Source organism: Tasmannia lanceolata, unplaced genomic scaffold (genome assembly GCF_043159265.1).
Source record: "Tasmannia lanceolata isolate RefF3 unplaced genomic scaffold, GAP_Taslan_0.1 ptg000019l, whole genome shotgun sequence".
NCBI classification, from domain to species: domain Eukaryota; kingdom Viridiplantae; phylum Streptophyta; class Magnoliopsida; order Canellales; family Winteraceae; genus Tasmannia; species Tasmannia lanceolata.
Genome location: NW_027518696.1, coordinates 19,304,981 through 19,331,014, shown reverse-complemented (window position 1 = coordinate 19,331,014; position 26,034 = coordinate 19,304,981). Strand labels below are relative to the sequence as shown.

General features: G+C 41.6%; 1 protein-coding gene across 2 annotated transcripts; it reads right to left on the bottom strand.

The window, feature by feature from the left end:
* Positions 1-4,747: 4,747 nt before the first annotated feature.
* Positions 4,748-26,034, bottom strand: LOC143853059 (B3 domain-containing protein Os01g0723500-like). Of its 2 annotated transcripts, none has more exons than XM_077362774.1 (4): positions 25,829-26,034; positions 24,967-25,381; positions 23,940-24,166; positions 4,748-5,338 (listed from the first exon to the last, which is right to left on the bottom strand). In XM_077362774.1, the coding sequence occupies exons 1-4, from the start codon at positions 25,907-25,909 to the stop codon at positions 5,060-5,062; spliced, it is 1,002 nt and encodes a 333-aa protein (XP_077218889.1). In that variant the 5' UTR covers positions 25,910-26,034; the 3' UTR covers positions 4,748-5,059. The 2 variants fall into 2 exon arrangements, with proteins under 2 accessions (XP_077218889.1, XP_077218890.1); XM_077362775.1 differs by having other exon boundaries at positions 24,967-25,378.

The window sequence follows — 26,034 nt, the reverse complement described above, 5'->3', positions numbered from 1 at the left end:
CTTCGTCTTTAAGGCATAATTTTTTTGACACAATTTTTTTTTATCCGGTTCGCTACCCAGAAGAAACAAGCTAAAACTCAATAGATGTAACAACTGCTACTATCTTCTACCCTTTGAACTTATAAACTACAAACATCAAAATTAAATAGTTCTACCGACATCAAACATAAAAAGAGAGACATATCAAGACAGGATATTCCGTCAAGGCCACATAGCTAAACCAACCACTCCGTATACTCCTATTTACGCTTCCACAGTTTCATTAACATTTATCTCAATGTTGTTGATTTTATCAATGTAGGTTGGATTTTTTGTGTTAGTTGAGAGAACTATACATGGTCATTCGGTAATCTAAAGAAGTACAAAAAATAATTACTAAATTAAAGTGCATAATTGAACCATTAATGAGCATAAATAATAACAGTATCTGCAAGAATATGACAACTAATAATTAAAAAGAGAAACTATATATCATAAAATAATCATAACTGCACTACACATGGCATATCCAACAATTATAACTCTAACTAAGCAATGAATGTGTAACACGAATTTAGAATTCTTTAATTATGAGATGGGTAACATGAGACAGCTTTCCCAAGGTACTCATGCTCCCAAATCGGCTGTTACCTCCCCCACCAATACGTTCCACTACCCCTGCCAAAGATAGTGGGCATGAGGGACTTTTTACGATACGCCTACTGGCCTCTCCACCTCTTGACATCATGGTCTAGGAGGATGCATTTACCGCCAAGGGGGTGCGCTAAAACCCAAGGTCGGTTTCGAATTCTGTGATTCCTGAATGACTCATACCTCCGCCCAACCACCATATAACCCTCATGCTTATGCATTTATATCTCTTGCCAGTGTGTTGGTATTATTTACCAACCATTAATCATATGCTCATTTAAACAATTCATATGTTTCAATTTATCAATCTATAGTAATACCAACATAGCAGGATATGAAACTAAATGTTACATAAGAAATCACTGTTATTTAATGATTTTGCAGTTCAATCATATGATGATAATAACCTCATGCTTGATAAATAATTCTTATCATGCACATTTAAAATTAATCATTGTTTGAAACACTAAATTAGAGTACCGTCACCTGCTTAATCACTTGGAACGAGGTTGAAAATCTTCTATGTCAGAAAAGAATATGCTACCAAATCTGAAACATGAATCATGCAACCACCCTAAGTTTCCCATTCAAATAAAAATTAAATTCTTATTCTAAGGGAGTTGTAGAGTGATTAACTCTTAGGTTTTGTTTCCTTAATTTGGTGCCCAAAATTAATACAACAACGTTCCTTAAAGTTTTTAAAACTTGTCTTTAAAAATATCATCTTGTTAATACATTTTATCACTACAAGGTCATAAATCCAATTACATCTGACATGGCTAACAATTTCCTTGAATATCATAGCTTTAATTTTTTATCCTAGCTACAACATGTAAAGGCCATCCAAATAAAATTATTTTGTAATATATCAGACCTAAACATTTAGGTGTGGATTTGATCAACAATTTAAGAACTGACAAATGAATTAAATGAGTTCCAATTAAATCACCATTATGAGCATAATTACTCAATGACATACAAAATGTCTCCCACGAGTCTTGTAGAGTTCCAGGCAACCAAAGCCCTTGTACTTCATCTTCAAATTTAATATTCATGGCTGAGAGTTGGTCTATCGCTCCTTGAAACTCATTCAAGTGATCGGATATAGATTGGGCATCTCTATATTTTAACCCCATAAATTGTTTTATCAAGTACATTTTGTTGTTTCCGGTCTTTCGCGCATACAACGACTCGAGCTTGCTCCATAGAGTCCTGCCATGTGATTCTTTACTGATGTAGTTCAAAACATTATCATCCACATATTGTTGAATGAACTCGCACACAATTTTATGCTCAAGAGTCCAATCGGCATCAGTCATGTTGTCAAGTTTTGCATCGCCGAACACCGGTAGATGCCAACGCTTCACATATAGAAGGTCTTCCATTTTACCCCTCCAAACATGATAATTCCTTCCATTCAAGCTGATCATTCTATTCAAATTTGGTTCCATCGTTTAATCAAAGTCAATAACAACCTTACTTTTCTCAAGCAATATCACAAACACCTTGTGTGCGAAAAACCCGGACGCTCTGATACCACTATGTTGGGAAAAAACCCTTTCCCGCTTTGATCGAACCTGTGAGGAAACGATTGAACACAAACAATAGAAATATACGAACCACGAATAAAGTATCAACAAACAACCACAATCAACGCAAGAGAATTTTTACGTGGAAAACTCCTTCAACATGAAGGATAAAAACCACAGGATCTTTCTCGGAGTCCACCCAAATCTCCACTATAATACTTTAGGTACAAAAACTAATTCTCAACATCATCAATGGGATAAACATCCCACATTCCAATAGCAATGGAATCCACAAATATGAGTGAAGATAGAGCAACAATATCAACTCCAACAAAGAAGATGAAAATGGTGAAGATCTCACCCAAAATCTGCAGTCCATAAAAGACCAGAAACCTGATTTAGAGAACTCCAAATCAAAATCCAACCATTCAGAATGTAGATCAGGAAGTCATGAACTTGTTGTCCAAAAATCAGCACAATCAAACCACGGATCGACCTCCGATCGTCTATTTGATCATTGTTGCGCAAAAACCCCTATTTCCTGCGAATTTCTCCACTTTTTATCCTCTATTTTGTGTTGTTCTACTGTTGCCAAAGATTAGGGCTACACTTGGAGATATGCTTTAAGTATAGTGTTGGAAAGTTGCCTTATTTCCCACCCACCGTAGGTGGCTTGGGTGGGAAGGCAAGAGGCAAAGATAGAAACCCTCTTATTTGGATTTCTTGAAAACAACTAAAAAGATGAAGTGACTTTCTTCTTTGGAGAGTGGAAAAATCAAGAGAGGGAAAGAGAGAAAAAGAAAAAGAGAAGTGAAGAGAGAGAGACAAAGGGAGAAGAAGAAGAATAGAGGGTTTTCTATCTGGGTTTTCTTCTTGAGGTATTCTCTTGGGTTTCTCTTGGGGTTTTCTCTCGGGTTTTCTCTTGGGTACGATTGAGAAGCAAGGAAAGGGTTGCGGGTTTGTGGGTTTGTGATTAATCCATTGTAATCCTTGTATATTGTTTTTTCTCATAGTGGACGATCGTGTTTCTCGCCCGTGGAGTAGGCTTGGCCGAACCACGTAAAATCTCGGTGTTCATCTTGTCATCTTATGGCTTGTTTGTTTTATTTTTCTTTTCCGTTTAATTTGTGCACGATCGGATTGGATTGCCCGGCGGAATTTTCTCAACATATAGAAAGACCATAGTGCCCCTCTAGTTCAAACAAATTCCAAGTACACCTTTTTTGGGCTGGACTTAAACCCAACAATTACCTCCAACATTCTTAATCCTAAATGCCGTATAGCACCCTAAATTTGAACTTTGTTCTTCTTGGGAAAATGCCCAATTTGATCCTCTTATCTTCACTATTTTTTACTCAAATTATTCCAACTTCATTGCGAAAAATATGAAGTACTCTATACACAAACTTTGATTAAAAAAAACATTTAGAAAAAAACCATATAAACTTACCAAATTCCTAAGTCTTCACTCTTGCATCTAAGCTGCAAAGGATTTAACATAAGCTGCAAAGGATTTAACTAAATATTGAGTTAAATAGATCAAAATTGGTTTTTTAGTTAATAGTCGGAATAAATAGTCAAAATATTGAGTTAAATCAATCAAAATCGATTTTTTACCAATTCAACCTGTTTTTTACATGTTCAGCCTGACCTTTTGATTTAAGCCAATTTTCACGGATTCAACCTGACTTTTTGACAGCTCCAAAATTTTCACCGATTCAATCCGATTTTTTGACAGCTCAACTTCATTTTTGCCGACTCAACCCAATTTTTAGCTGATTTTTTAATTTAAGATCATTTTTGCCCATTTTTTGTCGACTCTTCGCCGATTTTCCTGTTTTTCTTTCTTTCTCTTCTTCAATGGTGATGGAGATCATCGAATGGCTCAGCAAGAGGTTGACAGGCAGATGAGAACCATTGCAGACGAAAACAAAACAAAAAAGTCGATTAAGGCTCCATTTCTTTCGACATAAAATTGGTCATAAAATTTGTTTTATGTTCATTTTTACAACATAAAACAAATTTTACGTCCATTTTTACGTCAAAAGAAAAGGAGCCTAAAGGTAAAACGTTAAAAGGGGAAAAACTGTTTTTTGGATCTTATGATGTCCCTAATGGGTGAATATTCAGTTTTGAAATTACCCTTCCGCAGTCATTTCAGCTACTTCATTTAATTACTCAGGAAAATGCCCAATGATGTATTTAGCGGCTTCCAAAGATGTGCCTTAATGCCTCATCTGCAAATAAAACTAAACTAAACTAATCTTAGTTACAGATAATGATAAATTTTGGTGGCTTTCAAAGAGACCTCATGTCCCTTCTAACCTGGTTTACAGGAAAAAGCCCAAAAAATAAATAATTAAATAAAAAGATAACCAGTCTTTGGTTGAATGTAACATCCATAAACTGGCCTATGTGCATATATGCACACTACCTCCTATTGATGCGGAGTGCTGCCCATGCAAGGCAGCCAGAAGAATTCTTAAGACTGTTTCTTTCGATGTAAAATGGGTGTAAAACAAATTTTACACCCATCTTTAAGTGGAAAAATGGTGAAAATTTTGTTTTAAGCCGAAAGAAACAGACCGTAAAGAAAATATAACTGGTAAAACATACAAAATATATGCAGTTTTTTGTACTATATGTTCACTTTCAACCAAGGAAAGATACACATATATACAGAGTACCTATATACAGATCGTGTTCTCTTTCAACCAAGAAGACATATGTACAGAGCATCTATACATCAGTATTTGGTTACATACCATGCCTGGTTAGAAACAACTTCCTCCTCGCAAAATGGAAGTAATTTCCCTACTGCAGTTAAGAGACAGAATTGCATGGTGCTGCACTGCTGCTAGAGGACCAAAGGAACAGAACTTTAAGCATCCCAAAAACCATCAGATGGCTTGAGATTTGATATGTGCCTTATTTTCTTTGGACAGTCGGAAAATATGGACATGCATTTTGAGCTTACCCACAAGCTCAAATATGCAGGAATCTCCTTCTTCAAGATTGTTACCTCGTGCAAAGGCAATCCACCCAGCAGATAAGACACTCCACCCACTGGATATAGTGGTAATATACCTCACTTCCCATGCCTTCCCATTCGGATCTTGGAGGATAATCATGAATTTTCCTCTAGGAAGATGTGCCCTCGCGAAACGAACTGGTATTACCTACATATGTAATAGCTAATCAGTAGAAAACAGTTACTGGGACAACAACATGCAAGTTGGTCATGAACTCATGATCTAAATGTTGCAACTAAAGCATTGATTATTACATGAGGAATGCTAATTTTTTTTTTTTTTTTCACGAATTCTAAACCTGCCTGTCCAAGCCGGGGAAAGGGGAGTGGGAAGAATTTATTATGTTCAACCCATCTCAAGATTTCTCTCTCCTCTCTTCTCTTCCTACAAACTTACCTACAAAAAGAAAAAAAGGAAAGTGGAGTCACACGAGCATATTCACGGGCGGGCGCATGCGCGCGCGCGCGAGAGAGAGAGAGAGAGAGAGAGAGAGAGAGAGAGAGAGAGAGAGAGAGAGAGAGAAACCAATCATGTCGCAGTTCTTACAAATTACAATGGAACCAATTCATTATTACAATTTAATATTATTTAACAATCTTTTTCCGAATGTAACAATTTGTATCCATTTACAGAGAAACCAATCATGTCGCAGTTCTTACAAATTACAATGGAACCAATTCATTATTACAATTTAATATTTAACAATCTTTTTCCGAATGTAACAATTTGTATCCATTTACAGATGCTTCTTTGACATCTTCACCAAGCACCGATCCGTAGTACCTTAAGCCCGAAATCATAAAAACGCTTTCTTAGTGGTATTTTTTCATTAAAAAGATAAATAAGCCCATACAGAACTAACCACCAGCAGCATAGATCTCCTGAGGAATTCTATCAGCTTTCTAGACAAACATCTGAGGAATTCTATCAGCTTTCTAGACAAACATCCGGACTAACGAGAACCGCGAAAGTGGCAACTATGTTCCTCTTATTATCATATTTATTACTCTTGTACTTCCTCAACAGACACACACCCTCTCAAAAAAAAAAAAAAACTCACACCCAGAAAAAAAGAGTCAAATATGATCATGAAATTACATGTGGAATATAGTCTCAAACTCCCAACAGTTCATTAATAGGATCCATCATGGAGCACGACCCCATTACTTCCAGCCTTTTTTATCCCAAGTGCCATGTAGCACCCTAAATTTGAATTATGTCCTTGAGAAAAAATTCCAAAGCAATGTGAATTGTGAAGCACGGTTGGTCCTCTTATCTTCAATATTTTGACCCAGCTTATATCTAAGTTCATTGCGTAAAATATAAAGTACCAATATACAAACCTAGATTAAAACATTTAGAAAAAATCATAAAACTTCACCAAAATGCCCAATGCTGAGGATTATTTGCGCATTTGTCCATAATGTTTTGTTTGATACTTTGATTTTGTACTCAGAACACACGCGTAAAATGGATGTCCAAAACAAGGTAGGGTCTCATTTGCTCAAAGCCTTTGAGAGCCCAACACTTGGTCAGGGGTAGAGTGTTCTAATCATCAATATCTGGCATGCAAGCTTCACGAATAATGAAGAAATCTCATAAAATGTTCTAAAAAAGACAATCAATCAAAACGTAATCAAAGAGTAGTTAATAGGAGCAAACCGGGTCTTTTTCGTTTGTCAAAGGGAACCAATGTCCAAAACATAAAGTAGAATTGCAGCATTCCTGTACTCCTCTCTACTAAAATGTCTTTTGTTACCATTGACCTTATAAATGCAATAGCACTCTTGTAAGGTGTTAGACGAAGCGGGGTAGGGGTATTTTAGACATTGTACATGAACCCTAGTTACACACATACACACACGTGTGTGTGTGTGTGTGCAGCTGCACATAAGCTATCTGTGCATGGCTCACAAACCATTTTTAACATCCACAAATCGAAGGGCTAGGATGATCCTATGGAGCTGATTTTTTGGGCACACCCTATCTATGCCAAGGCCCATCAAATGAATGCTTTGGATCATCCAAACAACATGGGCCCACTGTGTTATTGGTCGGTGGACTAGAGAAGGAAAAACTTTCCTCATATATATATATATATATATATATAACATGTTATGAGAGGGAGAGCTATTCTACTCTCCTCTTTCTCTCCACCTCTTCTCTTCTTCTCTTTTCTCCCTTCTTTTTTTTTCTCTCCAATGGAGCTTCAAATACGACGAACATGGTATCAGAGCTATAGGTTCTTATTAGCATCGAAAAAGTGAGGAAAAAAACCCTTTGGGTTTTCTGATTTCCTGGAGCGCAGCGCCCCCCCCCCCCCCCCCCCCCCCCCTCTTTCATGTAGTGAACAACCCCCCCCCCCCCCCCCCGCCCCCAAAAAAAAAAAAAAACTTACAAAATGTTGCTACCTCCCTCCCCTATCCTTTTTCTTCCCTCCTAGCCGCACCACCCTACGCTCGTCAGAACCCTAACCGCCCCCTCCGTCATCCAAAACCTAGCTGCCCCCCCTCCCTGGCCGCCTAGATATGCCCATCATGTCTCTATTGCTGCCCTGGAGAGTTCTTCCTCGGTTCCTGTTGAGACGACTAATACTTTGGTTGTTTCCCAACCATAAGAATATGATGAATTTTTTAAGTCCAAGGAGAAAGGCATACATCCTACGGCCATTCTCGCCAAGGAAAGCACCCCATCATGTTTTCTCAATAGTTCTAGCTCTTGGCTCATTGACTTTGGAGCCTCCAACCATATGACTGGTAAATCTGATTTACTTCATTTTAGTCATATTCTTCATCTGGTACTTCTGTCACTTTGGCTGACGGGACTAACTCTCTAGTTTCAAGGGTTGGGATAGCCTTCCTAATTCCAGCTTGTCCATTTCCTTTGTTCTTTGTGTTCCTAGTTTTTCATTTAATTTGCTTTACGTTAGTCAACTGACTAAAAAACTCCATTGTTCTGTGACTTTCTTTCCTACTTATTGTACATTTCATGATATGAAGACTGGGAGGGGGATTGGTTCGGATCATGAAGGGAACAACCTACATTATCTTGATCATGGTAAGCTTTATGGAGTATTGTTGACTCGTTTCAGTAGCATTGTCATTTGGGCCACCCTCTCGCGAAAAAGCTACAATGTTCTTCGCTTGTTTCTAATCCAATTAGTATGCTTCAATATGAGTCTTGTTAGTTTAGTAAAAATCATCGCGTCTCTTTTCCTTCTAAGTTGTTAGTCGTGTATCAAGTACTTTTGAGTTAGTCTAATCGGATGTCTGGGGTCCATCTCGAACTACCTCCTCATTTGGCTTTAAATATTTCGTTGTATTTGTTGATGACTTTTTTAGAATGACACAGCTTCTCTTCATAAAAGATCGTTCTGAGGTGCTTATTGCTTTTCATCATTTTTATTGTGAAATTTCTAATCAATATTACTGTTCTATTAAATGTTTGCGTAGTGATAATGCTCGTGAATACTTCTTCACATCTAATGGCTTTAAGCAGTTCTTAGAAACTCATGGTATTGTTCATCAACCCTCTTGTGTCGACATTTCTCAGCAGAACGGGGTTGCCGAGAGGAAGCTTCGGTATCTTTTGGATGTTGAACGAACCATTATGTTTCAGAAACGGGTGTTGAATCCTTAATGGGTCGATGCTGTCCTCACTGCTTGTTTCCTAGCAAATCGTCTTCCATGTTCTATTCTAAATCATCAGACCTCTTTCTCTTTTTTGCACCTATATAGCGAGTCGTTTCCTCTTCTTCCTCGAGTTTTTTGTTGTGTTTGCCTTATACATAATATATCTCCTGGCCTGGATAAGCTCTATCCTTGTGCTAGGAAGTGCATATTTCTTGGCTACTCCAAGACCCAAAAGGGCTGCCCTTGTTACAGTCCTAACTGAGAAGAGTCTATATCTCTACCGATGTCACCTTTTTTAAGGATACCTTCGTTGACTCTCCTGACATGTCTACTGGAGAGCCTCCACTTCCTCTTCCTTTTACCATCCTCATCTTTGTTTTCTTTACCGTCTACAGTACAGGTATATACCCGTGGTACTCGATAGATTGTTTTCCCTACTTATGCAGAACGCCCTTCATGTGACCCTCCTCCTTCCCAACCTAGCAGATCTGACTCCGTCTCCCAAGTACTGGTTCCTTCTCTTATAGTTTATGATGGCCTAGTTTCTTCTCGCACACTTTCTTATTCTGTTACATATTCAATTTCTGATGTTGTGTCTTGTGCTCGCTTTCGTCGGGTTACCGTTCTTTTCTATCACCCATGTCCTCTATTTCTGTTCCTCGTTCTGTTGCAGAAGCATTAGCTCATCTAGGTTGGCGAGCTGCAATGGATTCTGAGATGAGTGTACTTCACTCTAATGATACTTGGAAGTTGGTCCCTCTTCCTTCTGGTGCCCAAGTAGTAGGTTGTCGTTGGGTATTTTCAATGAAATACTTACGAAATGGACAATTGAAAGACTGAAAGCACAACTGATTGCCAGAGGGTACACACAGGCTTAACCCATACGGGTGTAGCTCTTTGGCTTAAATTCATGGGTATGCTCCCCATTGAAGCGAGTTCAAATCCCCCCGGGCTTACCCGATGCGCGTGGTTTATGGGTGATTGCGCACATCCGTAGGGAATAATCCCGCCCTAGAAATTGGGGTGGGGATACCCTATGTCATAAAAAAAGGTTACACACAGACCTTTGGCACCGATTATAAAGAGACCTCTCTGGTTGCAAAAATTTCGTCTGTTCGTATTTTGATTTCTACGTCGGTGAACATGAGTTGGTCACGTTATCAATTGGACGCAAAAATGCTTTTCTACATCGTGACATGTAGGAAGAAATCTTTATGAAGTGATGCTGCTCAAATATGTCGGGAGTGCTAACAATTCTGATACGGAGATCCTGCCTCCTATTGGGTATATCACGGTAGGTTGGTTCGATCTATGACCTGCGTCCACAGAGAAAACGTTAAGGACCACCCGGAGTTCCGTTCGACACTCAAGCTAGACCAAGTCACTAGTAAAAAGAAGAGCTAGACGAAGGAGAGACGAGAGGATCGTCGTGAGAAAAGGGCGGATACGCATGCCTGAGAGCATGTTTACCAGAGGAGAAGAACCTGTTTACCAGAGGAGATGAACCTGGTTCAACTGGGTGCCTAGTGTATGTGTTGGTGTTGGAGATGGAAGAGAGAGTTTCCTTTCTTAAGTGGGGGTTCCCCTATGTAGGTGTGAGTGTCAGTTTCCTACGTGCGATGTTGCGGTGACGTGGACCACATATAAAAGAGATGACGGCATGGCAAGTCATGCGTGTACGATCCTAGAGAGTGATGTGACATGATAGCTAATTTATTTCTCAAGTGGTGACAGATTGGCGGCCTGACAGGTACAAAATCTTGTACGACAGAGGCAGGATCTAATATGGATACTTGTGGAGACAGCATGAGACAGTGACAAGACGGCTAGCGGTCCCCTTGGGGATGGCATCATGCGACTCAGGAGGTTTCCACTCGTAGTGAGCGCTCTGGTCAATATCACTCGGAGTCGGAGGCATTTTGGGGCGAGCACTCCATCGAAGGGGTCGTGTACTGCTGCTTTGGACGAGTGGTCTCATTGTGAGGGTGGCGCCACGTGCAGGCATCACATTAAAGTCTGATTTTTACCCCCAACATATAAGCCCCCCACTTCCTTGAGTTAGCACGAGTGAAGTAGTGGTAGTTGCCTTAGAATCTGCGTAGTATTCTCTCTGCGCAGGATTGCTTGGAGGGAGAGTATGCTTTGGACGAGAGTCGCTTCATTTTCCGAAGTTAATGGAGAGATCCTGAATCGAAGGGGCACGGTTAAAGCACACGTTTTTGAAACGGTTAAGGATACGCATTCTCTCAGGCGCAGGATTGCTTGGAGAAAGAGTATGCTTTGGACGAGAGTCGCTTCATTTTCCGAAGTTAATGGAGAGATCCTGAATCGAAGGGGCACGGTTAAAGCGCACGTTTTTGAAACGGTTAAGGAGTTAAAGCGCGTAGGAGTCCATGGGAAGCGAGAACGAAATGATGATGGCGGTAACATGGGAGTACCAAAGGGATTTGGACCGTGCGATCTGTGTTGCGATCCACACCACGGATGCGGTCAGTGGCATCTCGATCGGTGTGGAGCAGTCTATAAAAAGGACCAAAAAGGAGCATCTCTGCTTCCATCTTTGGTGTCTATCCAATGTTCAATTTTCTTTACTCCTTTTCCCTCATGAGAGGTGATGCTTCTTCCTTCTTTCGGCAGACCTGGAGAATGGGACTTGATTTCGAAAGGATTTCACCATTTGTTTGCAATTGGGGTTCGCCTCGTGTTTCCACCATGCAAAGTGGAGTCGTCTCGGCCGTAATGTCTACATACGACCAGACTTCACAGCCTCCTCTGCGGGTCCTCCCTAAGGATAGTATATCTGATGCTACATCTGGTAGTTTAGGGGACCTTGGCGGGGGTAGCGAGCTTGGAGTGCCCTAGCCTTCTCATACACCCCGGTGGCAGCACCTATCTTTCCTTCTCTTCTTGTGTTGTTGTCTGTTTCGGACTAAGGGAGACTTTTAAGAGGGCGGCTGGGGTAGGAGCGAAGGCAGAGTGGTGCCAGCGGACTGGAAGTGCTCGCAGCATGTTCTCAGAACGACTGCTCAGGCTAGAGTATAGGTAAAGGCAACCTCAGGTCTCGTCCTGGGAAGCAGTGTTCCGTGTATGTAATGGCATCGAGCCTTTCTTGTAAAACTTTGAAATAATAAATGAGAATTTCTCTACGTACCCTGTGTCTTTGAAAGGTGTGAAAATTTGATTGGCCTCGAGGGGTTGTAAAACTATGAATTTTGATTGCTACGGCTAAGGTTTAATCCCAAAATAAGTCCTTCAAAGTTTCAAGATGAGATCTTAAACGATGTAGGAGATATTTGGATTATGGGTTTTTGTATTTTAGGGTACAAGAACACAAAAAAAATTGAAGAACTAATGACTTGCTTGTTTATGGCTGATTGGAGAGGAGAATAGAAGTGAGAAGATGAGAGTGGATTGAGAAGAATGGCTCCAAGCCACCAAGAAGAGAGAAGAGAAGAAGTTCCGAGCTTCAATAGCTTCTTTTGCAAAAAAACTTTAATTCCTTATTCAATAGTCAAAAGTCCCTTACAATGCTTTCATAAGATATATTTATAAGAAAAGAAACCCTAGAAGATAACTTAAAGTTAAAAAACTAATCTCAACCATTCATCTAATCTAAAGTAAAAATAAATAAAGATATAAACTTACCTAAAATAGTAATCATGTAATAGACCTATACCACTTCCTAAAAACACCTATAACTTTCTCAAATCACATTCAAATCATGTGATCTTGGGCTCATTAGATAGGTAATTGAAAAATCTTTCTAATAATACCAAAAACATGCTAAACGGCTGAGATTTGATGCTTAAAAAGTAGGCTACAAATAAAATGACGAAAATAAAAGATAAATAATAAAAAAGGACGCCCATGTTCGTGGCCCATGCTAGTCTCCACCATCAGTCTCGTCCACGTCTGCGCTTATAAACCTTGAATTCTTCGCATTGTTGATGTCCCCATCATTTCTCCCCGGCTTGGAAGAATTCGCCTCTGGTGAATTAAATTGCTCGTACTGCTCCCATAAGTCTGGATGGAGCTCCTGAAGCTCATTGGCTATGATCTAGGAATCATCGATCTGTGGTCGTCCTCGCCATCGAACTAGGAACTTTCTGACTCCGCCGGTGTGAGTGGAAACAATCTTCTCATCCAATATGTCTTCTATTACCTCCTTTGTTTTGTCAAATCTTGGTAATGGTGGGGTAGAAGGGGGTAGCACTGGGATGGGCGGTGATGAAACATATTTGGAATTTTCAACGGTAGAAAAGGGTTCATGATATGGTGCAAGGTCTTCAACATTGAATGTACTACTAATTTCCATGTCAGATGGAAGATCCAAAACATAAGCATTAGCACTGTTAACAGGTCTTTAGGTCTTTATTATAATGCCCAAGGGCATACTTGTCTTTGTACTTCACTCTTTATTATTTATATTACATGAGTGAGGGGGAGAACCCTAACTCAATCTTTTCTCTCACTCTTTACTTTCTCTCTTTTCTCTACCTCTCTCAATATGGTATCAGAGCTCTAGGGCATGGATGCCTAGGGCCATTTTCTTTTCTTTTCTTTTCTTTTCTTTCCTTCTTTTTTCCCAAACCCTAACCTTAACATCCACCTCCATCTTCTCCATCCCTAACCCTAACCATAACCCCTCCATTCTTTGCTACAGTACCCGCTATAGTATTGCTACAGTGAATCGCTACAGTACCTCTACAGTACCCTCTTTTCCCCACTCTTCCTTGCCCTAATCTGATCCATCATAATCTCTTCTTCTTCTTTTGGGTCATAGTTATGCCCTAGATTTTCTTGTTCGGCTTGATCACTATCTTCATGGTGTTGTTCTGGATTTGTACTTACATCATTGTGATGTTTGTGGCTCGGAGTTGTCTCGACTTTGTCTTTATGTCGTGAGGCTATCTCATGCCTCCCTTATGCATATGTTGTCCTCACGAAGCCGCGGTCTATTAGCTTGCTTATAGTCTTCATCCTTGTCTCTACTTGCTCGTTGTTGGTCCTCTTCAGTCTTCTTCCCGGTCTCTTATGGAAGATACCCCTCATATTGAGGACCCTACTATTCGTACTCCAGCTATGGCTACTAGTTCCCAGCCGCGTCAGGCTGCGTCGTCGTCTTTGTCTTCGGTGGATGCGTCATTCCCACCGATTACCACTTCCCGTCTTGATGGATCCAACTATTTGACTTGGAAGATTGCTGTTGAGACATATCTGAAGGCCCAACGAAAGATTTCTATTATTCGTCGTGATCCCCCTCCTGAGACTGACCTTACCTTTGATGATTGGGATGTAGATGATGCCCTTGTTCGTACACTTCTATGGCAGAGTATAACCCCTGCCATTGGTAGCACCATGATGGATCTCCCTGCTGCCAAAAAGGTATGGGAGGACACTGCGGCATTATATTCTGCCAAAAAGGTATGCCATCAGTGTATCCTTCAATTCTCTGGGGCCCATGCCTCTGAAATAACAACCCTTTACCTGGCGAATAGGCTTCCCTCTTCGGTCCTTGGTGGCACCTCTCCGTTCTCGATTCTCCGTCCTACCTCTGACCCTTTCCCTCTTACACCTCGAGTTTTTGGCTGTCTCTGTTTTGTCCACGTTCTTGGGTCAGGATTAGATAAGTTGGGTCCTCGGGCCGAACGGTGTATCTTTCTAGGTTACTCTCGGACCCAAAAGGGTTATCGTTGCTACAACTCTCACCTGCGACGACCCTTTGTCTCGGTGGATGTTAAATTCTTTGAGACTCAGTCATTTTTTAGTCCGCTCATCTCGTTGGATCCCTCCCCCTCTACACTTCAGGAGGATTCCTCGCATACTCTTGTTCTTCCTCTTCCGGTTCTTCCTGATCCCATCCCTGTTTCTACACCTCCGGTGTCCAGTTCCTCCCCTACAGTTGATTCTACAGTTATGCCGACGTCAGCGCCTTGTGCAGCCCCTCTTCCTCCACCATTGAAGCAGTATCAGCGTCGGACCAAATCTGTTGCTCATTCAGCCCTGCCCGAGCCATCATCATCTCAGCCGGAGATCCCCACTTCTGAGGTACATTCTGACTCTCCCATTGCCTCTCGCACTCGGTCTCGCAGTACTGCTCATCCCATTTCCTCTTTTGTGTCTTATGACTTTCTCACCCCTGTATTTCGTAGTTTTGTTTCGTCTTTGTCCTCTATTTCTCTACCTAAGACTCTACAGGAGGCACTTGATCATCAAGGCTGGCGGGCGGCTATGGATCTTGAGATGCAGGCCCTTCAGGCCAATCAGACATAGGATTTGGTCCCTCTACCATATGGTGCTCGCCACGTTGGTTGTCGCTGGGTTTATGCAGTCAAGCACCTTCCTGATGGCACAGTTGAGCGCCTTAAGGCTCGATTTGTTGCCAAATGGTACACGCAGACATATGGGATTGATTATGGCGAGACTTTTTCACCAGTTGCGAAAATTCCTTCTGTCCGTGTCCTGCTATCCCTTGCTGTGAATCATGGCTGGCATCTTCATCAGTTGGATGTAAAGAATGCCTTTCTTCATGGTGATTTGGAGGAAGAGGGTCTATATGGAGCAACCTCCTGGATATGTTGCTCAGGGGGAGAGATCTTCTCTTGTTTGCCGTTTGAGGAAATCCATTTATGGTCTCAAACAATCTTCGAGAGCATGGTTTGGGAAGTTCAGTGCTACACTTATTCGCTTTGGCATGAAGCAGTGTACAGTTGATCACTCCGTCTTCAATTTTCAGTCTCAGGCTGGTTGTGTTCTGTTGATAGTATATGTCGATGATATCATTATCACTCGTAGCGATACAGGTGGCATTAAGAGGCTCAAATCCTTCCTTCAGACAGAGTTCTCTACTAAGGATTTGGGTCGTCTTCGGTATTTCCTGGGCATTGACGTTGCCTATTCGACTAGGGGTATCTACCTCTCACAGAGGAAGTATGTTCTGGATCTTCTTGATGAGACAGGTTGTTTGGGAGTCAAGCCTGCATCAACTCCTATGGACCAGAATATGAAATTACTCCCTGAGGAGGGAGTCCTGTTAGAAGATCCAGGGCGATACAGACGGTTAGTTGGTAAGCTCATTTATCTTACTGTTACACGTCCAGATATTACCTTTGCAGTTAGCGCTGTTAGCCAGCATATGAGCTCACCTCGCACTCCACACTGGGTTGTTGTACTTCAGATATTGAGATATCTGAAGAGTTCACCAGGTAAAGGGTTGTTATTTCAGAGGCATGGGCACCAGAGAATTGAAGGATACACTGATGCAGACTGGGCAGGATCTCCGGCTGATAGGCGGTCTACTACAGGATATTGCACCTTTATTGGAGGTAATCTTGTTTAATGGAGAAGTAAGAAACAAGATGTCGTGTCTAAATCCAGTGCCGAGGCAGAATATAGAGCTATGTCTCATACGAGTGGGGAACTCATGTGGCTACGTTCCTTACTTTCAGAGATTGGATTTCCTCCTTCTTCTTCTCCAGCTCAGTTATAATGTGACAAAAAATCCGCCATTTACATTGCCACAAATCCAGTCTTCCATGAGAGGACCAAACATATTGAAGTGGATTGTCATTTCATTAGAGATTTGATTCAGCGGGGCTACATATCTCCTGTGTTTACCAGATCTACAGATCAATTAGCAGACATGTTCACAGAGCCTCTAAGTAGAGCTAAGCTAAGTTAGTTGATAATTGTAACAAGCTAGGAATGTTAGATATCTACATTCCAGCATGAGGGGGAGTGTTAACAGGTCTTTAAGTCTTTATTGTAATGCCCAAGGGCATACTTGTCTTTGTACTTCACTCTTTATTATTTATATTACATGAGTGAGGGGGAGAACCCTAACTCAATCTTTTCTCTCACTCTTTACTTTCTCTCTTTTCTCTACCTCTCTCAACAAGCACTAATCTTTTTAATTATTTTAAAAGGTCCCTCGCCACGAGCATGTAGTTTGCTAACTACGCGCTTACCATAACGTTCTGGCCTAATCCTTACCATTACCATGTCACCTTCTTGGAATTCCTGTAACCTTTGATGTACATCTGCATAAGATTTATATGTTTCATTGCTAATTATAATATTTCTTCTTATTTATGCATGTAAGTCTCGAATGTGTTGCGCAAAAGACTCGGAAACTCTAGAACTGGCACTAGCTACAGCAGGAATAGGGTCAACTGGTTTCCTAGGGGAATAGCCTGTGATAATCTGAAGAGGGGAAAGACCCGTTCTACGATTCACAGAACTATTATAGGCAAACTCAATTTGAGGTAGAACTCTATCCCAACTAGAAAGGTTGTCACCAACAAGACACCGAAGGAGATTCCCTAGACTCCTAGTAATGACCTCTACCTGACCATCTGTTTGTGGGTGGTACGCACTAGAAAATTTCAACTCGGTTCCCATCATACTATTCTGATGTTGGCCACCTTGGTTTTGATTGACGACTTCTATTTCGAGATCAAGTGCTGGATTTTGGATTCCTTGGTTTCCTTACCTAGGTTGTTCATTCTGGACAGTTCGTTGTTCAGGATTAGTTTGCCTAAGACCTTTTAAAGCAGCAGGCCTTCTCTGCATGTCTTAAATCTCATTACTAACGGCTTGTAGCTCCTGAGTGTGAGCTTCACGGTCCATTATGCTAAGCCGTATCTTTTTGCGGAGAAGATTCAGATCTGCCCTCGTGTCTCTAATAAGTTGAGCTAACACATCATCAGATACTGGATTGCTAGAAGTCATCGTGTGGTAATCTCTACCACTCCTTGTGGGCATGCAAAGGAAAATTAAACACTAATATGGACACTAACACCCTAAAGGTTTCCTACAACTAACTCTAGGCTCTGATACCAAGTTGATGCAGGATAATACCAAAATAAGGGAAAAACCCTACACTCCTAATGAGATTAAAGACTATAGGAACTCTTAGGGCTGAATCTAAAGGCTAGAGGCACTTACGGGTTAAGTAGGGTTGATTTAAAGCAAAATTAATTTTGCGGACAGCAGCAATATCGAGGCTTAAATTTGCATTAAATAATGAGAAAGAACACAATTAGCATGAAATAAACCTTAAACAAATTAGTCGATAGTTAAAGGGTCCTTTGGGAACTAGTTAAGGGTAAAATTAGTCCAAAACAGGGTTTTAAACGTGCGACCAAGTAGAATAATTAAAACAGTACCAAAACCTATGAATTAAACCTTATTTTGATGAGAAATCAGCAATAATCTAATGAAAAAGCAGTAATAAATTTCTGCAGCAATAAAAAAGGGTCAAATCGGTCCAATTTAGGCCATACGGGTATTTAGGTAATTTGGACAGATCTGGAAATTCAGGGTAAACTGCTGTGGGTTGAAAGATAATAGGTTTAAATGATGAAAGAAATCAGATTTGCAGGTTTAGGAGGCAGCTACGTTGGCCGATTACGCTTTCAATCCCCAAAAGCAAGTTGTGGGGCTTGAAAGGTGTGAAAATTTGATTGGCCTCGAAAGGGGTTGTAAAACTATGAATTTTGATTGCTATGGCTACGGTTTAATCCCAAAATTAGTCCTTCAAAGTTTCAAGATGAGATCTTAAACGATGTAAGAGATATTTGGATTTTGGGTTTTGTATTTTAGGGTTCAAGAACACAAAAAAATTGAATAACTAGTGACTTACTTATTTATGGCTGATTTGAGAGGAGAATAGAAGTGAGAAGATGAGAGGGGATTGAGAAGAATGGCTCCAAGCCACCAAGAAGAGAGAAGAGAAGAAGTTTCAAGCTTCAATAGCTTTCTTTTGCAAACAACTTTAATTCCTTATTCAATAGTCAAAAGTCTCTTCCATTGTTTTCATAAGATATATTTATAAGAAAAGAAACCCTAGAAGATAACTTAAAGTTAAAAAACTAATCTCAACCATTCATCTAATCCAAAGTAAAACTAAATAAAGATAAAAACTTACCTAAAATAGTAATCACGTAATAGACCTATACCACTTCCTAAAAACACCCATAACTTGCTCAAATCACATCCAAATCATGTGATCTTCGGCTCATTAGATAGGTAATTGAAAAACCTTTCTAATAATACCAAAAACATGCCAAACGGATGAGATTTCATTCCTAAAAAGTAGGCTAAAATAAAATGACGAAAATAGAAGATAAATTTTAAAAAAAGGACGCCCATGTCTGTGGCCCATGCTGGAGTCCCCACCATCAGTCTCGTCCACGTCTGCGCTTGTAAACCTTGAATTCTTTCGCATTGTTGATGTCCCCATCAAGTTGATTAGGTTATGGAGAAGTCTAGTAAGCGAGGCATGTTTACCTAGGCAATGAGGCTTCTCTGTTGATGAAATGCAAGAGGCACTCGTCTAGCTCGTGAGTTGAACTCATCTGGGGCCGCGTGGCTGGGGCATTCGACAAGCCCGCGAGTTGCACTCGTCTAGGGCTGTGAAGCCGGAGAAATCCGCGAGATGGTGAAGTCCACGAAGCACACGTCTAGCCCGCGAGTTAACCTCATTTGGGGACGTGAGGCAGGGGCGTTCAATGAGCCTGCGAGTTGCACTCGTCTGGGCTACGATGGGGCTACGAAGCAGGAGAAATTCGCGAGACGGCGAAGTTCACGAAGCATTCTTCTAGCCCGCGAGTTGAACTCGTCTGGGGCCGCGAGGCTGGGGCGTTCGACGAGCACGCGAGTTGCACTAGTCAGGGCAGCGAAGCCAGAGAAATCTACAAGATGCCAAAGTCCATAAAGCACTTGTCTAGACAGTGAGTTGTACTCATCTGGGGCCGCGAAGCTAGGGCGTTCGACGAGCTCGCGAGTTGCACTCGTCTGGGGCTATGAAGCTAGAGAAATTCACGAGATGGCGAAGTTCATGAAGCACTCGTCTAGCTCGCGAGTTGTACTCCTTTGGAGCTGCGAGGTTGAGGAGTTTGACGAGCCCACGAGTTGCACTCGTCTGGGGCTGCTAAGCCGGAGAGATCCACGGGATTACGAAGTTCATGAAGAACTCGTCTACCCCACGAGTTGTACTCATCTGGGGCCGCGAGGTTGGGGAGTTCGAAGTGCCCCCGAGTTGCACTCATCTAGGGCTATGAAGCCGGAGAAATCCACAAACTGTCGAAATGCCAATGTATTGAATGTTGCCGGGTCCCTTCCCTCTTGGGTGGGACGTGAGGAAAGAGTCGACTCATCCGGTGAGGTGGCGAGCTCATGTTAAGCTTCCCTGGACACAAAGAAGATACAACGGGCAGAAGGAACAGACTCATCCGGCGAGGTGGCACGTATGAAGCGTGTGTTGAGCCCCCTCGACGTAGAGAGGATGTAAGAAGTGGAAAGAATCAACTCATCCAATGAGGGGTAGACGCGTTGAGGTGCGTGTTGATCCCCCTCGACGCGGAGAGGATGTAATGAACAAGATGGGAACTAAAGAGTCATTGTTGTCTCAGGGAGAGCAGGGGCGGCAATTTAGGATAAGGTCCTGCGCGGTCTGTCGCATGGATGGAGCGTTGTGAATGCCGCATACTACCACGGGGGTAGACTCACGATGTATTCGCGGAAGAAGCCCTACTAACTGAGTTCTTCGATTTGGTCTTTTAACAGAAGACAGTTTTTTATGTCATAACCGTAGCCCTAGTGGAACCGACAGAACTTGCTTTGGTCAACTCTTTTGCCACCAGAGCGTAGCCTGTCAAGCCATCGGAGAAGGTTTCCGTTTTCTTGGGATATGTGCGCAAAGATAACCCCAACGGGGTGTTGAGTGGGGTATGATCCCCACGCTTTACGGAGGTATCTCCGAGATACGTTGAAGGCGGTCTTTCTCGAAGCGGCGATCTTCTGGGGTCACTCTCGAGTCGGGCCAATGTTTAGAACTCAGTAGTGATGGAGGGGCGGATTTCGTGCTCCTCCGTGATTTCAGGTGAAGATGTGCGTTGCTCATGTAGATGAAGGTGTTAACCCTAGCGGCTAAATCATTCATGTTTTGGGGAGGCCTTCTCCGCAAAGACTATTGGAGGGAGGGCGAGGTGTCTAGTAAGCCCCCTTGGAAGGAGAATGTTGCCGTCTCTATGTCTGTCCGAACCTTGAAGGCTGGCCGCGTAGGCCCTTGCGTTGTATCAATGAAGGTAGCTCTTAAGGGATTCACCTTTCTGTTGTCTAAGTGTGGCTAAGGAAGATGGAGGTCCCTAGTATCCTCGAGTGGCATCAAAGCATGCGGCCATTTGCTCATTGAGTTCCTTGTAGGACCTTATAGAGTTAGGTTGGAATATAATGAACCAGACCCATGCTACCTTCCAAGGTGGAGCGGAAAACTCAACATATGATGATGTTGGGCATGCTGCCCATAAGTAAGGCGACTGGAAATGCGTCCATGTATTCTTTGAAATCAGTGAAGCCTTTGTATGGTTCGAATGACACGACTCAAAGATTCTTCGGAATTGAGACGCATGTTATCTTAGTTGTGAAAGGGAGGTCATGGTCAAGATGATGGTTGTTAGCCATTTTCAGTGTCAGAGGCGAAGGTGGGACATAGAAAATGATCCACGCCTTGCAGCGGGGTCGGATCTAAATGAAAGCACCAATCTGATGCTACTCAAATTTGTACGCGAGTGCAAAAGGTCTGAATGCAGGGGTCCTGTCTCATGCTGGGTCTAGCACAATAGGTTGGTTTGAATTGTGACCTGCGTCCACAGACAAAAGGTTAAGGACCACCAGGAGTACGAACTCCAGGGGAATCCTTCGACACTCAAGCCAGACCGAGGCACCAGGAAAAAGGAGAGCTGAATGGAGGAGAGGCGAGGAGATTGTCGTGAGCTAAGGGTGGATGAGCTCACCTGAGAGCATGTTTACCAGAGGGGAAGAACCTATTCGACTGGGTGCCTAGTGTATGTGTTGGTGCTGAAGATGAAGAGAGAGAGAGAGAGAGAGAGAGAGAGAGTCCTTTCTAGAGTGGGGTTTTTTTTTTTTTTTTTTTTTTTGAGGGGGGGGGGGGGGGGGTTGTTCCCCTTTGTAGGCGGGAGTTGTGGTTTCCTAGGCGCGATGTTGCGGTGATGTGGGCCACATATACCACTGGAGATGCAAGCGTGGCAAGTCATGTGTGTACGATCCTGGAGAGCGATGTATAGGATAGTTGATTTGGTTCTCGAGGTGGTGACAAATTGGTAGCTGGCAGGTGCAGAATCTTATACGACAGACGCGGGATTTGATACGGATACTTGCATTCACAGCATGAGATAGTGACAAAATGGCCAGTGATCCACTTGGGGATGGCGCAGCTCGACTCGGAAGGTTTCCACTCTGAGTGAGAGCTCTGGACAAGATCACTCAGAGTCGGAGGTAACCTGAGGCGGCCCATCCATCAAAGGGTCCGTGTACTGTTGCTTTAGCTGATTGGTCTCATTTTGATGGTGGCGCCACATGTAGGCATCACATTAAAGTCCAGTTTTTACCCCCAACGTGGAGCAACGTCATGGGTATGATGCTCAGGGGGAGATGAAGCATGTAATATGCCGTCAGCGTAAAGCATTATATGGCCTTAAACAGTCTCCTTGAGCTTGGTTTGTGAGGTTGATAGAGGCGGTTATGCGATTTGACTTGAAACAATGTGTTGTTGACCATTCTGTTTTTGCTCTCAGTCTAACAAAGGATACACCTTCCTAATAGTTAAAGTGGACGACATTAATACCGGAAGTAATAGCAAAGGCATACAAAGACTAAAGAGTTTTCTTAAGAAGGAATTTTGCACCAAAGATCTTGGTCGCCTTAGGTATTTTCTTGGAGTGGAGGTAGCCTATTCACATGGTGGATTGACTCTGTCACAAAGAAAATAAGAAATGGGACTCTAGAGAGTGAGACCTACTGAAGTACCCATGGATTCCAATGTCAAACTCTAACCTAATCAAGGGGATTTACTAGAGGATCCAGGGAGAAACAGAACATTGGTTGGAAAATTGATTTATCTGGCTATGACCCATCCTAACATCTCATTCCCAGTCGATGTGGTGATCTAGCTCATCAGCTCACCGTGTGCATCTCATTGGATAGGAGTGTCCTAGATTGTAAGATACATGAGGAAAGCTATTGGTAAAAGGGCTATTCTTTAGAAGGCATAATCACATGAGATTAGAGGACTATACTGATGCTGGGCTTGGTCACCTGTTGAAGGGAGTTCTACTACAGGGTACCACAACTTTGTTGGAGGCAAGTTGGTTTCATGGAAAAGTAAATAGCAGGATGTGGTAGCCAAGTCAAGAGCAGAAGCGGAGTATAGAGCCATGGCCCGTATGTGCGGGGAATTGATTTTGTTGATATCTTTTCTGTCAGAGATTGGCTTGCCTTCCTCATCTCCGGCATCACTATATTGTTATAATAAGGCAGTGGTTCATATTGCTTCAAACCCAGTCTTTCATGAAAGGACGAAGCACGTTGAGGTGGATTGCCACTTCATTCGTGAGAAGATTCAAAAAGGGAAAATATGTATTGTTTTTACTAGATCGGGAGATCAGGTAGCTAACATGTTTACCAAACCACTAGGCAGAGCGAAGTTAAATGATGTGTGCCAAGTTGGGGATGTATGACATATACACTCCATCTTGATTGGGAGTGTTAGACAAAGTGGAGTAATTACATACCCGATTAGGGTATTTTAGACATTGTACATGAACCCTGGGCACACACACACACACACACACACACACACACATATATATATATATATATATATATATATATTACATGTTATGAGAGGAATACCTATTCTACTTTCTCTTCACTTTCTCTCTATCTCTTCTCTACTCTTTTCTCCTTCCTTCTTCTTCTCTCCGATGGAGCTTCGAATATGGCGAACATAAGGTAGAGAGGGTTTCTAAATAGAAGATGAAGGAGAGATGACACACCTGGTGATGGCCGAAGTTCCAAGGACGATATATGAGGGGCAAGAGGAGAAATTTTTTGGCTCCCAGGATGCATAGCTCCGAGTTAAGGGCATCCATAAAATTTAGCCTCTAACACGATGAAAGATGTAATATATACACACACACACACACACACACACGTTATCACAACACTTATGTCACAAATTGGTTTGATGGAGATTAAAGGGCATAATTAAAAAAATGAACTGAATGGCATAAAAATTGGCAAAATAGACTCACCACAATGAATCCCCTGCGCACATTTGATGTATTGATAGTTTTCGTAAAATATGGAAATTTAGAGGTAAAGGAGTTGGCTCTTTCTGGGGCTTTTCCTTTTTCTTCTGACATCACATGCTGCCTTCTTCGCAAGTAATGAACTCTCCCAGCAACACAGGCAGGCAGGTAAAGATCCTCTGCTTCAATCCTTACAACCCCCTCTGGTTTAGGAGATGGCTTGTATTTGCCTGTATCATACAAACAATGGTTATCTAAACCCTGTGGTAGATTTAGAAATTAGAAATGGAAGCAGCAAACAGTCACGCATACATTCTTTATTCTTCAAATGAATAGTCATGCATATCTGCATACATTCCTTATTCTTCACCTTAAGGCCATGTTTGACAACTATGGAATTTTTTTCATGGAATATTAGTTTACTAAGTGGTGAAAGAGGGAAAGAATTGAGAGGCAAAGAGTGATGGTGCAGAATGGCTGAAAATAGGGGAAAAACTATTTTGAGTAGAGTTTTTCTTTTCCCTGTGTTTCAACGACTTCTCATCCTCTCCTTGTGCCCTCTCAATTCTCTCCCTCTCCAACCCTCGTTGCCCCTCTCTCTCACCACTTAGTAAAGTAATATTCCATTGAAAAAAATTTCAGTGCTGCCAAACATGGCCTAAATAGATAATTATTCCAAAGAGACATGAAGTTCAATATGAAATAACAGTCACTTTTTCTATTTTTGAACTTCAAAATCTATTTGCAGGGTTGTTCATGAAGTAATTAAGTCTTATTATATATAAACACATGAATAATTATTTGGAAAATTGGAAAAGCTCATACTCAACTCAACTCAACTAAACTCAACAAAGCTTTTGTCCCAAACTAGTTGGGGTCAGCTAAATGAATCCTTTAGAAAAATTTCAAGAAGGATAAATTGATATCCTAGGTTGGAAGCAATTCTTTATATGGATTACAAATTCAAGATTCAGGGAATAGAATTTCTTTATAAAGAAGAAGCTAGTTCAAAGAAGTTTCTTCTCCATACCTCGAAGCGAGCCACTCGGATGATCTTTCGAGTCAAATTCGCAAGCTTTCTGCCGAGAGATGATGTGACCAAAATCCAGAGACTTCTTCTGCGGCCTACCTCGGTTTTTATATCCATGGAAGAAAGTTTGTTCTTGAAAATTGTCGCTGGTAAAAATTACTACCCTCTCACACGCGGTTTTATCGAAAATTAGTACATTGAAACGCATATTTCCATCGTATCTAAAAACTAGAAATTCAGAAACCCTCAAGGAGTGGGCTTTGGCAAATTCCTGCCAACCTTCCTGCAGATATGTACCATTGATTTTTTTACTCAATTCCACATGCCAAACCTTACTGCTAGGACCCTCTAGAATGGCTGTTCTTTTAGATGATGCTTCCTTTGAAATATGCTTCATGAAAGCTGGTGGAATCTTCTACAAATTTAAAGTCAGTTACGATTTCAGCACAGCATTTGGGGGTCAGAATAATGGGTTATTATCCATTTTTAAATTCCAAGACAAATGAAAAAGAACACAAATAAAAACTAAAAAATTGTACTAAGTAGGAAGAAACAACAGAGAACAGAACAGACCCTTAAAGCAAACAAATGCACCATCGATTTCATAGTAAAAAAAAAATTCATCCACTCTAAAGCAAATACAAAGCAATTAGCAATGAAAGATTATGTCCCAAGAATGCAAAACCAAAGATTGTAATCTGGAAATTGAGAGGAACAAAAAGAAAAGGCAAAAATATTCCACAAATTTAAAAACAGTAACATTTTTAGCTCACCATCTTGGGGTCAGAATAATGGGTTATTTTGCATGCAAAGAGTGCAAACCTAAGATTTTCATCTGGAAATAGAGAGAAAAGAGAAATACCAGACTGTGGGAGAAATCTCCCAAGAGAACTTTGAAGAAGTGGGGCTTCCTTTCCAAGCTTTTTCGAGGTGGCCTTGCCATTCTAGAATCAAAAGAAGGGTATGAAGTGCTCTGAAAAAACAGATATTGCCATTCCTCCTTTCACTCAAATGCTGCTGCATTTGGAGATGGGATGCTAGAAAACCCAGATATTGGAAAGTGGCAAG

What these genes read in the sequence shown, in the direction of transcription:
- LOC143853059 (XM_077362774.1), bottom strand. Translation starts at nt 25,909, where the DNA reads ATGGCAAGGCCACCTCGAAAAAGCTTGGAAAGGAAGCCCCACTTCTTC. An exon ending in TCCGAGTGGCTCGCTTCGAG is followed by an intron (nt 24,167 to 24,966) that starts GTATGGAGAAGA and finishes TGTATGATACAG; the next exon opens with GCAAATACAAGCCATCTCCT. An exon ending in TGCGCAGGGGATTCATTGTG is followed by an intron (nt 5,339 to 23,939) that starts GTGAGTCTATTT and finishes TTACATATGTAG; the next exon opens with GTAATACCAGTTCGTTTCGC.